The 13,258-nt window shown below is 49.3% G+C and overlaps 1 protein-coding gene across 1 annotated transcript; it reads left to right on the top strand.

Annotated features, from left to right (window-relative positions):
• The first annotated feature begins 5,547 nt into the window (after positions 1 to 5,547).
• MED10 (mediator complex subunit 10) lies at positions 5,548 to 12,590 on the top strand. Its single transcript, XM_032861849.1, has 4 exons — positions 5,548 to 5,740; positions 6,910 to 6,993; positions 9,670 to 9,772; positions 11,972 to 12,590. The coding sequence occupies exons 1-4, from the start codon at positions 5,619 to 5,621 to the stop codon at positions 12,068 to 12,070; spliced, it is 408 nt and encodes a 135-aa protein (XP_032717740.1). The 5' UTR covers positions 5,548 to 5,618; the 3' UTR covers positions 12,071 to 12,590.
• The last annotated feature ends 668 nt before the right edge of the window (positions 12,591 to 13,258 follow it).

Genomic DNA, 13,258 nt, shown 5'->3' with positions numbered 1-13,258 from the left:
TCGGGAACCAGCACCTTGATGTTGGACTTCTAGTTTCCAGAACTGTGAGACAATACATTGCTATTGCTTAAGCCCTCAGCCGGTGATACTTTGTTGCAGCAGCACTAGGGAATTAATACCAAGAGTAACATGATCACAGACCCAGGGCACATCATCAGGCAGGACGAAAGCAGCAGAGCAGAACGGGTAACCTCTCTCAGGACAAACCTGCTCTTAGAAACCGGCCCGACTGGGACTGTATTTGCACGTACAGGAGGCGGCAGAGACAACTCAGTAAGGCTGGATCACGCAGCAGTACAAACACGTGACAGGGGCACCACGGATGGGGCCAGAAGCGAAAACCGCAGAAGCACCCACTTCTCTTAATTATTTGGAAAGCAAGTTGCTGCTAGGATCTACCCAGCAGGAAAGGACAGCTTCCTGGGGGGATCACAGCCCTAACAGGAAAGTAAACATTTGGTTCCTTTTTATCACTTCTTTTGTCTTTTCCCCTGGTCTTTGATCAAAAATCATTTATCAAGCTAGTTCACCTATGTTTGGGATCCTGGGGGATGTGTAAGTCTAGAATACCTACATACATCTGAGAGGCTAAGGCACAAAATACCCAGGAATTTTAAGGGCAAGTTAAGGGGCACATAGAAGTTCAATGTCAGAAGTTCAGACAGAGACAATGAGCATGGCCCCTTTGCGAGGATGAGCAAAGTCGTGAAGCCTTCTACGTCAACACACACACACACACACACAGGCTGATGATAGGGGAGGCCAAACTCCTGTGCAGCGCTTAGTAATTGGGGTGACCGTGGGTGTTCTGGCGTGTCCACGACTCTGATGAAAATGCTTCTGGGTTTTCCTCCTTACGTCCAGTGGAAGTGTTTAGTGGCTGTTCTTAAATAACTTTAGAAAGCTTCTTTCATTCTCATTTTTCCCAAAGGGTTTTATTTGTTTTCTTGTTGTTGTTTTTTAAATCATGAACTTGGTGGAATTTTGTCAAACGTCTATTTTTAAAATCTACCTGAGATGTTTTTCTCCTTGGTCTTTAATGGACTTAATTATATAATAGATTTTATGATAGTGAACCTTTCATGCAGTCCCAGGAAAGGCTCAATAGATCGTTATTGTTTTCAGTATGATGTGTAACGGGTTGTATTTTCCAAGAATGGTTTCAACAAGATCTCCTATGTCCCCTGCTCTTGCCATAATACGATTTCTTACCTCTTCCACTGATGACCAGTTTCATGTTCCCTCCTTGGGAACTGACACGTGCCATGGCTATGGCAGGCGTGACAGAGCAGGACTTCTGAGGTTCAGACATAAAAGGTAATACAGCTTCTGCTCGCTCATCCAGAACTCTGTGCTCCTGGAATGCACCACTGTGAAGTGAGAAATCCCCAAAGCTCACAGAAAGATGTGGAGGTGAGCACCCAGTTCCAGCCACTACCGACGTGGTGGCCATGTCAGCGAGCTTCTTGAGAGCAGAGCCCTCTGTCCCAGGTAATTCAGCCCTGTCAATGGAGCTGTAAATGCCGTACAGAAGCCACACCACAGATCTGAAAGCCGAATAGAGGATGGTAGAGTTTTAAACCGAGTGTTAGGGAGGTTTGTTATGCAGCAATAAGTGATACCTGATACAATGTAACTAATTTGCTGATGCTTTATTAGGATTTTTGCATCTACTCAGAAGAAAGATTGGTCTCTATTCCCTCCTTTCTTGCTTCCTTCCTCCCTCCCTCCCTCTCTCCCATTCTCCCTCCCTCCCTCCATCCCTTCCTTCCCTCCTTCCTTCTTTCCTTTCTTTCTTCCCTCCTTTATTTCTTTCCACTGTACTTGCCTGCTTTTCATATCAAAGTTACACAACCCTTCAAAAATGATCTGGCAATGTATTTCTTTTTTTTCTAGTCTTTGAAAGCATTCAGGTAAGTTGAAAATTACTTTTCCTTAGTGTTTGATTAAAGAGATGAACCTATTGTAAAAAGCTGTTAGGGTTTGATACCTGTCATTTCTTTGAAAGAGATTTTTTTTTTCTACTGTCCAGTTTATTGAAAGGCTAGGATCTGTCCTGATTTTTGATTTCTTATTAATTCTTTTTTCTTTTTAAGATTTTGTTTATTTATTTGACAGACAAAGATCACAAGTAGGCAGAGAGGGGGAAGCAGGCTCCCTGCTGAGCAGAGAGCCCGATGTGGGGCTCAATCCCAGTTCCCTGGGATCATGACCTGAGCTGAAGGCAGAGGCTTTAACCCACTGAGCACCCAGGCATCCCTCATTTCCTATTAATTCTTAATTTTTTTTAGGTTTCCTATAAAATTGTCCACATGCTCCAAGCTTTCAAAACAGGGACATATAAGTTTCAGTGTAAGTGAATTATGTCCCCTCCTTCATGTATAATATTGTTGTTCTCTCTCTCTGCCTCCCTGATGGACTTGTTGGAAATGTGCTTGTTTGATTTTGATTCATCTTTTCACCCGTCAGCTTTTCTTTACTGCTGATCTTTTAGCTTTTGGTGAAAGTAGAAAGAGAACTAATAAAATAGTTTTCATTTTCATCACGATCTGTCTTTATCACTCCTTTCTATATAATTTCTGGGCTTGTGATTTCTCTCTTGCTTTAAATTTTTTTTTTTTTTTTACTTCTTGAGTTGAACACCCAGCTTATTAATTCTGGGCAATTTCCCCTCAAAGTATAGCTTTAGGAGCAAAGCAGAAGTTTGATAAGAAGGGCTTGTCATTCAGTTTCAAATATTTCACACTTTCCTCTTTAACTAGGATGACCCTGCCAGGTATCAACCATATGGAAATGCCTTTGGTGGCGAGTGAAAGAGGTGTCATTAGTAATTACTGCAGGATGACAGCGAGCTAGTGGGTCTTGCAAATTCAGATGTATGTACACCCATAGATTACTTCAGAGAGTATGTTTCGGTTTTCGTGTGTGTGTGTGTGTGTGTGTGTGTGTGTGTGTGTGTAAAGAGAAGATAACTTCATTGATTTTTATTATAATTATATTGAAGTCAGAAAATCTGGCCTTTGTGATAAAACTGGGAATTTGCTGAAAATTGCTTTGTGATCTACTGAATGGTCACGTTTTTATAAATATACATACACACTTGGAATCCATCTGTTTTCAGGGTTCATTGTTTCTCACAGATCATATTTATTTGTCATCTTATCCAAATCCTCCTTATATACATATAGGGGCCCACTTGAGATATCATTTTCTGAGAGAGGTATTCCAAATCTCCTGTTCTCACTGTGGATTTTGAATGTTTCCTTATTATATATCAGTTTTTGTGCTAGGTATAATAAGACTGTGTTAGTTGCTTATAGGTTAATATTAATAGGTCATCTTGGTGGCTTCTTCCCTTTATCACTAAAAAGGTCTTTCTACATTTTACTAATTTTTTATCTTATACGCTTTAACAACTTTATCCTAGCTGCCTAGTGTATCTTAGTGTACCCTACCCCTGCAACCTTTCTGTGTGCTTGTTTAGGTATGTCTTTGGAAAACCACATAGCTAGACTAAAATAACAACCATAACATCAGCAACATATAATACTTCCAATCTGAGAGTCTTTTTAAAAGTAAGTAGTTAAATCTGTTTATGGGTGTTTAAATCTGTTATTGTGATCACCTACATGTCTGTCCTCAATGCTTTCATCTTATTTTGTGCTTGTTTATTTTCCATGTTTGTTCTTTGCTTCATGCATTCTGTTTCTTACCTTCTATTGAATTGATTATGTTTTCCTTATTCCCAATAGATAATGTTCAGACATTATATATTCTATTAAAGACATAACCTTAAATTTTTAAAATAAAGAGTGAAGAAAGCCTATGTTCCATCAGTATCTATCTCTTTCTCATGAAATGGAGGACTGGTCACTTCCTCTCCTGATCTCTCTCCAGTCATCTTTTTCTTCTTTGGCAAGTATTTCTGCCTTGTTTTACAATTCCCCTGAAGTTAGCTGTTGTCAATAGGGAGGGAGGTATTTTACCTAACATTTCTGTGTATTCGGAGCAGAACAGAGGCTTCCCATATGAGTTTAGTACACCACACTGATTGGAGTCCCTGACTTCAGTAAGTCTGACAAATCAATTACCTTCATTGGGTTCTCATTTTTGGTCACATCTGGGAGAGATCATCTAGAAAAAGAGCCCCCTCATTTTGCCTAAGACATGAGGATGATGTGTATTATGATATCCAGTAAAAGAAGAAGTCACTGTGGCCAGAGGAGTCCAGAAAGGTTATTGTAGGAGCAAACATTAGTTAGTCCTATGGGCAGAGAAATTCCTTAAGAACATGATTGATGTGAGCAAGATAGAATTCTAGTGAGATCAAGGAACAGCGGTTTACTACAGGCTCTGTGCAGTAGGAGGGTTATTCTTTACCGATAGGAAGCCCCACAGGGTGCTGTTTTGTTAGAGCTGGCTGGAGTGGGAGAACACCTGACTTCGGTAGGTGGCAGGCACCGGGGAAGGGAGAGCTGAGTGGAAGGTGGTTAGAAGAGTTAGAGGAGGTGGGTGCTAACTACATACCAGAGGAAGGAATGGGGACCACCGCTGACCTCTAGGGCTCCAACTCGGGGGCAGGGAAAGTATCTTTGTTGGGCTGTTCATGCAAACTTTAGGATTTCCATTTCTGCAGGTGTTTGGGAAGATGCTGCGTTCTATGGTGCATGTCGGTGACTGAGACGCCTGGTGGGACGGGCAGCAGTCAGTGCTAGAAGGCCTCCATCCTGACACGAGGCTTTATCATCTCTCTGAGCTGTCCTGGCGGCTAACATACCCATTTGGGGAGAGCAGACAGACCGCTACCGGGAAAGTCACAGGTCTAAAGCCCAGCTTGAGATGCATTTCAGGGCCAGGGTGAAGGCTGGGTAGTTCCAAGAGGGCCTGGGCCTGGCCCTGGGTGAGGGCCAGCCTCCAGGAGAGTAGGTAAGGAACCTGCCGGACCCTGCGCATCAAGAAATGCAGGAACGGATGGTCTTCAAGATCTCAAAGACGGCTTGTGTCGGGGCAGGATTTCAGGGTCTCTACCCCGTTCCTCGTTATATTCCTTCCTGCGTTGCTTTCATTAGTTACAGTGAATACCTGTAATTTGTGTATTCGGGAAAAAAGAAGCCATTTCCCTCGTGGGCATAAGCCCTGCTGTTGTGCTTCAGTCTTAACCCGTTTAAGCCCCAGTAGCTGTCCACACTCATTCCAGTTTTATGGACAAGAACGAAGGCTCAGAGCCGAGGGGACTTGTCCAGGGCCAGTGGAGGCAGAACGAGGTCTTGCAGGTCCCCACCGCTGACTCTTGGTGGCCCTCAGAGCACGCAGGGCAGTCCTGAGGACTAACGCCTCGAGAATCCCACTCACCTGGGCATCTCAGGGATGCTGGAGCGGCGAGCAGACGTCCGAGCCCACGGCCAAGCCGGCCCGCAGTCAAGCCCCGCCCCTAGCACGTCAGTCCTAGGTCCGGACCACGCCCCAGAGGGCCCAAGCCGCCCAGCACCTAGGCCTCGCCCCCGCCCCGCCCCAGGCCCCGCCTCCTGCCGCCAGAGGAAACGGAAGTGGCGGCGGGCCCAGGCGGAAGCAGGAAGCGGCGGAGCGGGCCCAGGCTGGGTGGTGCTTGCTTCGGAGACATGGCGGAGAAGTTCGACCACCTGGAGGAGCACCTGGAGAAGTTCGTGGAGAACATCCGGCAGCTCGGCATCATTGTCAGTGACTTCCAGCCCAGCAGCCAGGCCGGGCTCAACCAGAAGCTGTGAGTGGCTGCCCGAGTCGTCGGCGTCGGCCCGAGCCGGGGCCGGGAGCCAGGCCGGAGAGCCCGGGGTGGGGACCGAGGGGAACCGAGCCAGGGGGCGGGGGGCCGTGGAGCCGGGGGGCCGGAGGGGGTGGGGCGCCCGGGAGGGGTGGGGCGCCCGGGGCGGAGCCGGAGCCGGAGAGCCGGGGGTGGGTTCGGGAGCCAGATGGGGGAGCCAGGGCGGTGGAGCTGGGGTGGGGGGCGGACCCGGGGCCTGGCAGAGAGCGGCGCGTCTCCGCTGCCTCCTCTGGGCCTGGGCCCTCTTTCCTCCTTTGGGGGACTTTTCTTGAAGGCCCGTTTGGAGACGTTGTCTTGGTCAGACAGTGCAGCTTCTCAGCCCGCCCTCGCCTGCGTGTGACTCCCTCGCGCAGGTTTCTCCTGGGCCCTTCTGGGGAGTTCAGTCCCTGTCCCCAGAGAGGAGGAGGACTTCTCGGGGAGTTCACTAAACTGGGCCGAAGGTTGTGGAACTACCTGCTGCGCAGCCCTGGGTGTGCAGGAATTGGAAAGGGGGATGGTGGCGAGAAAGGGTGCAGACGTTTAGTTACTTTGTTGGCAACAGCCCTGTGCCTGCCTTGGTGCTAGGGCCTGCGATGGACCAGAGGCAAACGCACCGAATGAATGCTCTGGGGAAGAAGGTCTCCTAGCTTTATAGGGGCTACAGACAGCAAACACAATTGCAGCCCAGCGTTACAAACCTAGAGCTGGGGGACTGGCCTGGTGATCTCATTAGGCTCCAGAGGGGAGCTGAAATGAAACCAGGCAGGGATGGCTTCCCTCCCCTGAGGTTTGAAGGATGGATTAAGTGGGAGCCCCATGTGTTCCTTGATACTGCACACAAAACCACGTGCACAGTAGGCAGTTGTCTTTGAGAGAAGATTGATATCTTTCATCAGATTCTCAGAAGGGTTGGTTTTTATCCCCCAATATGGCAGTTTCTACTTTAGAAAGAAAATCCTATATCTGAGGGTATTCTCTAACCCCCACACTTCTCTAGGAATTCTGTACCTAACCAAAGAGCTACTCACCTGGCTTGTGTAAGGAACTTGTGTGGAGCTATCGTTGGCCCGCTGGGTGATGTTCCTGCTGTCATCAGAATTAACCACATGCCCCATTTTTGCTTTTTCCCTCAGGAATTTTATTGTTACTGGCTTACAGGATATTGATAAGTGCAGGCAGCAGCTTCACGACATTACTGTGCCTTTAGAAGTGTTTGAGTAAGTATCATTCTTGGTACTCATTGGAGTATAATTCTTGTTGTATTGTGCTGTAATAACTCTTTCAACCACTGGCATTTAGGTGCCTGCTCTGTGGCAGGCACAGCCTAGGTCCTGGGGATAAGCCAGTGAAGGAAGTAGAGAAAAACACCTGCTCTCAGGGAGCTTATGTTTTCATAGAATTAAAAATTAAAATCTCAATATTGTATTGTGAATAAAGGGTTATTAAATATGTGAAAACATCATAGGCCTTCAGAGTCCTGGTTAGACAAAATGGCAGCCGTATTCTTTTTTTCCTTGAGAGGTAGAAAGTCTTATGTGGGCTCTATTATTTAAAAAAAAAAAAAAAAAAAATCTAGGCAGAAGCAGCCTGAGAAGCAATTTGTTGTATCTTCAGAACCGCCCTGGGAGTGCTAGTTCTAGGAGATGGTGAAGATCTGCACGGTTGGAGGGGAAGAAAAAGAGGGGGGCTCCTTAGGCTAAGTAAATTTGGGAAGGCTGGTCGCAGTTTTCTTTGGGAGAGTGGTATGTGCCTCTCACAGTTGCGGCCCGGCGAACGCCTCCAGGAAGTAAACTCTTCAGGTTGTGTGATTCCGGTTTTATGGGTAGATTTCATGGCTGAAGGAACTGGGTAAATAATTACAGTGGGCTGTTTGGCTACTAAGTGTCAGACTTAAGACTGAAATTCTGGACTTGTCCTTCCTCGGCCAGCCCTGGTTTCTCCGTGCCAGGCAGCAAGGCCCCCCCACTGGACCCAGGTGGAGCCGGCTTGGAATGGCAAGAATGTTAGTCCTTTCTGCATTAAAACCGCAAATAAGTCACTGGATTTCCTGGAACGGTAGAGGGAAAGGTGACCCTCTTACATTGCAGAGGGTCAGGAATAGGAGTCCTAATTACAGCACAGGTCAGCAGCTGCCCACCCCCCACCCCCCCCCATCACAGGACACACAGGCTTCACTCTTCCTGGTCATGGCTCTGTCCTCATCTGCTGGCTCTGGTGTCGTGTGTTCTCAGCGTGTTCTGTCCACCCACTGAGCTCTCCGGGTATAGGTGGGAGTGAAGGTCTTGTGCGTGTGGTACAGCCCCAGACTCCCAGAGGGTGGCTGCCTGCCAAGAAGTGCAGGCAGCTGGAGGCTACTTGGCCTTCCTCCCAGTGTCCTCAGTCGTGCTGCTCTGGTCTTGAACGTGTGGGATGGATGTAATGACAGGTGCCAAGTGACTCTGAAGGCAAACGAGGGAAAGGGGGAAGGGGGCTGGGGAAAGATTGCTTCGTGGCAGCACACGGTGAAGCCTGGGCGACCAGAGCCACAGCCGCAGGCACAGCCACAGCCACAGCCAGTGGGCAGAAAAGATGGTTGAGATTCATCTGGGGGGTTGGGACTAAGCCGGCCTCTGAGCTCTGCTAAACTGCAGGTGCAAACTCTCCGTTGATGTGCGCGATGCAGGGGGAGTTCCAGGTCCTCAGTGGCCTTGTCAAGCACACACTTTCAGACACACTGTAGCGAAGATAAAACGAAACCTTGGCTTTCTGTGCAGAACTCCGGGTTGACGTGTTGGCAGAGTGGCGCTCAGTGCTCGGGCTCTTGGGCCTTCGACACAGAGCCCCGTCCGGAGGCTGTTGCTGTTGAGATGTTTATTTGTTAAGGACACTTGAGCCTGTCTGCTGTTTTCCAGAAATGCATGTATTTGGTTCAGAAAAACATAAGTTGGCTTCTGTCATTCCATCATTTCAAAAACATTGCAATAAAATGGAATTTCTGGAATATGTGATTTATTGATTTTTTTGGTTATATGTCATAATTAAAGGCCAGTTTTTATGCCATTAACAGTAACGTTTTTTTGATCTGAAGTGACAGATTTTTTTCCTGCTGGAGCATGAAGGTGATTTCTTTTAATGAATAATTGGTATGAAGGTCTATAAGGTACAGAAGCAAGCAGGTGGCCCACTGGTGGTAAATGTGGATGTGCATCTAGGCAGTATGCTTGATGGAGTCTCTGGGGTTATGACATTTTTGGGGATAAGTGTCAAAAATTTCAAGAACAGTTTTAGAGTTTAGAAATAAGTGGAGAGAATCTCTGTTAAATTCATGTGACTGGGATGTATTTAGGAAAATAGTATTACCAGGGCCTGGTTTGTAAATAATCCTGGGGCGGGCAGGGCTGGGGCTGTCCTGCCTGCAGCTCCCCACCCCCTCCCGCAGCCCCAAGGCTCCTCTACGAAGGGCTCCCCCAGGAACTGTGGGGTGCCCCTGGAGCCGAGGCTGTGTCTTGGTGGGCTCCCTGCTGTTGCTCAGGCTGGAAACCCCGGCCCACATGAGTTCTCACGTCAAGAGCTGCCTGACCTTACAGGTTATTGTGAAGATCAGGGCTCCTGGCTCCGAAACCTTTGGAAGATCACAAACATTAAAACTGTCGAGTTACAGAGCCATGAAGCTTGGTTTATAAGTGACATTCCTTGATTTCCTGAGTTATTCACATTATTAGAAGTAATATGAGGTCAAATCATCTGTACTTGCATAAATGAAAGAATCCTAATTCACTTGGTTTCTGGACACCGTTTTCTCTAAAGAAGGCCGTGTGCACTTACTCAGAGCTAACTCCTGTTTTCCCATCAGAAAACTGAGAATAGGTTACTGGCCATGAGAGTGTTAAAATTGAGGTGTTTCATGTTTCCAGATACATAGATCAAGGACGAAACCCCCAACTCTACACCAAAGAGTGCCTGGAGCGGGCTCTGGCCAAAAATGAACAAGTCAAAGGCAAGGTCGACACAATGAAGGTGAGGCTCTTAGAAGCAGAAGACAAGGTCAGAGCAGGAGTCCTGTGAGAGCAGATCGGGCTAATAGACCTTGTCGTTCTTCCCCAGACCTGGTAAAATGTAAACTGTCTCACACGGTTACACGGTTGAGATTTCTGCATGTAATGGACCGTGGATGAGGGCAGCTTTCAGGGCGCCTTGTGGGGACAGACGGGAGCGGAGTGCAGCCGCACTTGGAGCGAAGTCCGGGCTAATTTCCGTGATGCTGGTTGGCGCTGGCTAACTGTTGGCGTCTGTGAGCCTTTCCTCTCTCGTGCTTGCGCTGCGATGCTTTTCACTTCCTCTACTAAGCCATTTCCTGGAGTCTGGTTCCAGCTTTTAGAGCATTCCCTTCTGGTTGTCTAAAGCTCTCCTGCGCCTGCGCCCAGGCCCCTTTGGATCCTGTTCCCCGTCCTGCAGTTGTGCACAGAGGACGTTCTCTCTGTGTGGCTTTGCTTTCATGACTACTAGAAAATTCCATGCATCATAAACATGAAATATTTAGGGTTTTGTTTTGGTTTTGTTTTCGTAACTTGAATTGACTGCATTCTGGGTCAGATTGGGGTATGTGAGTGGTTTTTCCTTTGATTGGCTGGTGCCATCCCTGTAGCGGCCCCACACCTGGACTGCACGCCCTCTTGCCTCCTGGGCCTCATGGCTGCTGCTGGGGATCCTCCAGACCCTGGTGCTTCCGTTGCTTCTCACGCGGCTGCCTCCCTCTGGAGCTCCGGTGCCTTCTCTGCACACCACTGTCCCTCGGGCTCAGGCTCTCAGAAAGGGCCGCAGAGAGTGTCGCCTCTCAAGAGAGGCCTTGCAGACCAGCCTTTCCCAAATCCTGATGAAGATGCCACCTCTTCTTTCCTCTGTTTCAGCTCTGCCATGGTCGTGCGGGCTCCAGGGCATCGGGGCGTGAGTGTGGTGCTCTCGCGGGTGCCCCGTGCCCACAGAGCTCCTTGTCTCTGTCCACAGTGTGCAGGGATGGCTGTGTGCTGGCCTCTGGGCTCGGGCCCCTGGCCCGGTGCCGGGAATGAGCGGAGAGGCTGTCGGGGTGACAGTGATGTGTCAGTCACGGTGTCACGGCTGCCCTGGGGTCACAGGGCTTAAGTACCTCACCCCGGTGATCTGTGTTGATCTGTACTGATGCTTGGGAGCCGGCCCTCTGGTTGCGGTGCCGCCGTGGTTGTCCGTGGTTGTCCCGCAGCTTCCTGATTGGTCACTTAGGGACCGAGTTGCTGCTGAGCTCAGCCTCGCCCTGGGGACGGGATGTCGCCTGATGCGTAGCAGGCTCTGTACCGTTGTGCGAGTGAGCAGACATCCCGCTCTGCACGGGCCGTGGGCCCTGGGTATGGGCTCCCCATGCTGCCTGCTGTGGCACGGGGGTGCCTGCTGGCAGGGATGCACGGGGACCGTTGCCTTCGGGGGCATCCGTTGCGCCCGCTGGCAGTCTGCGTCCCCGGGGACCTGTGCAGGTCTCGCGGCGCAGTTCTGTGGCCTTCGTTGTCTCAGCGGACCGCGTATTCAAATTCCCGAAAGCCGCGGCTTGCACAGCTGTCCGTGGCGGTGCCGTGTCCCTGGGGGATGTCCTGTCTTGTGCTGTATCTTTGTTCCTGTCCGTGGTGCTGCTTTTCAGTAGGACTTAGACGAGGCTCTGGACGCTGGCAGAAACATAGCTGCTCTTAAGATGGGATTCATACACACGCTCCGCGGATAAGCGGGGCCACGCAGCCGCTGCATTTGGAGTAGCAGGCTTCCGGGTGCTCCGAAAGCTTTGATGAGGCTGTTTGCACACAGTGAGTTTGATGTCGTTTGAGTTAGTAATTGCTTAATTAAATATTACTTGAAGATTCCCGTTGCGCGTGTTGTCTGCAGAAGTCATTTCCAGCTGCGTGGCTGGCGCCTTAGGAGAGGGGCTTTCTCGGAGGATTTCTTACTGCCGCGCTGAACATTCCCTTCCACGTAGTTTGCGGTGTAGCTCTGGTGCACGTCCGGCGCGGTGGCCTTTGTCGGCAGCCGGAGTCCCGAGTGCCTCTGTGGGGACGCGCCGGCCGTGTGTGAGTGGCTGGTTGCAGGGACGGAGCACACGCTCTCCGCCGAGTTTGAGGCTTTGGGGGGTGGGGGAGTGGCTTTCCCTTGGGGCATGGGTCACAAAGGTGTTTTGATGTTGTATGTTTTTCTTCTCAGAAATTTAAAAGTCTGTTGATTCAAGAACTTTCTAAAGTATTTCCTGAAGACATGGCTAAGTATCGAAGCATCCGAGGGGAGGACCACCCCCCTTCCTAACTTCGTCGTCCTGCTGCCCGAACACCCTCCTGGTCTAGTGTGAGTCACCGTGACCTTCAGGCAGGCTGTGACTGACAGGGGCATCCGCGTCCTGTCCTCCGGCCGTCCTGCTCTTGTCCTTGGCCTTGGGGGACGGTGGTGCGGGGCCTGGAGGGCTTGCAGGGCTGTGCTGCAGCTGCCCCTCTGTCCCTGACGTGCGTCTTTTGGATCCGCAAGTTCTCACATGGCCCGGGCCGCACGTCTTCAGTGCGATGCATTTGATTTTCCCTAGCAGAGTGGTCTTGGGAATATTAACTGTGCTAGGTACATTAAGTTTTTAAAAATTCCTAGTGGTTTTGTTTTTATGTGCTGTTTCTTTTCCATTTTATTATAGTGTTGAGAAAGCTAAAAAAAATTGGTTTAATCTGAGAAGTACTTAAGTTGGTATTTTATATTTTCAAGTACATAAAGAATGTGTTCAGTGTAACTTTATGTGGGTTTCAGTTGGATGTAAGCGTATAATAAAGCCTTTAAGTATTTATATGATTTATTCCATGTAATTATTTTTATAACATTTTATAGTACAGTACAGTGCGTATCTTATAAACAGTCAATTATTACTTCCCCAGAGTGTGAATAATACTCATGACGTTTGTTCTCCGAGCATTTATTTAGGCAGAACTCTTACTCGCCTGCAGCTGGTCTTCTAGAGGGCGTGACAGACACGGAGGAAGGCAGATGCATGGACGCTAGGGACGTGCCTCCTCGGGCTGCGCCTTCCCCCAGGGGGTGCACACACCCTGGGGGTCAGCTGCGCACTGGGGGTCAGCTGCGCACTGTCTAGGCCCATCCCGGTGGCCCTTGGAGCCTGTGTTCCTGGTGAATGGGAGGTGACGCTGGCTGGGATCGGAGCTGTGCTCTGAGTCGCAGGCGTATGGCAGCATTTCTCAAGAGTGACCTGCGGCCCACCTGCATGCGTGTGACCTGACTCCTTTCTTAGAAAGTGGGCCCTTGAGCGCATGGGCAGCCCATTTGGTTAAGCGTTAGACTCTGATTTAGGCTCAGGTCATGATCTCAGTTGTGTTGGGCTCCATGCTCAGCCCGCACTCTCTTTCTCTCTTAAAAAAAGAAAGAAATTGGGTCCTGTGGAATCAAGAGGCTTTAGGCTGGGGCCCAGGAACCTACATTGTCACTTTTAACCCTGGCATT

The sequence above is a fragment of the Lontra canadensis genome, unplaced genomic scaffold, assembly GCF_010015895.1.
Source record: "Lontra canadensis isolate GAN:19392208 unplaced genomic scaffold, GSC_riverotter_1.0 scaffold22, whole genome shotgun sequence".
Taxonomy (NCBI): Eukaryota; Metazoa; Chordata; class Mammalia; order Carnivora; family Mustelidae; genus Lontra; species Lontra canadensis.
This window is presented reverse-complemented; position numbering and strand designations above follow the sequence as displayed.

Excerpts from the sequence above, each read along its gene's own strand:
- MED10 (XM_032861849.1), top strand. The coding sequence starts at position 5,619 with ATGGCGGAGAAGTTCGACCACCTGGAGGAGCACCTGGAGAAGTTCGTG. Across the intron at positions 6,994-9,669 it reads GTGCCTTTAGAAGTGTTTGA|ATACATAGATCAAGGACGAA; the intron begins GTAAGTATCATT and ends TCATGTTTCCAG. Across the intron at positions 9,773-11,971 it reads GCAAGGTCGACACAATGAAG|AAATTTAAAAGTCTGTTGAT; the intron begins GTGAGGCTCTTA and ends TTTTCTTCTCAG.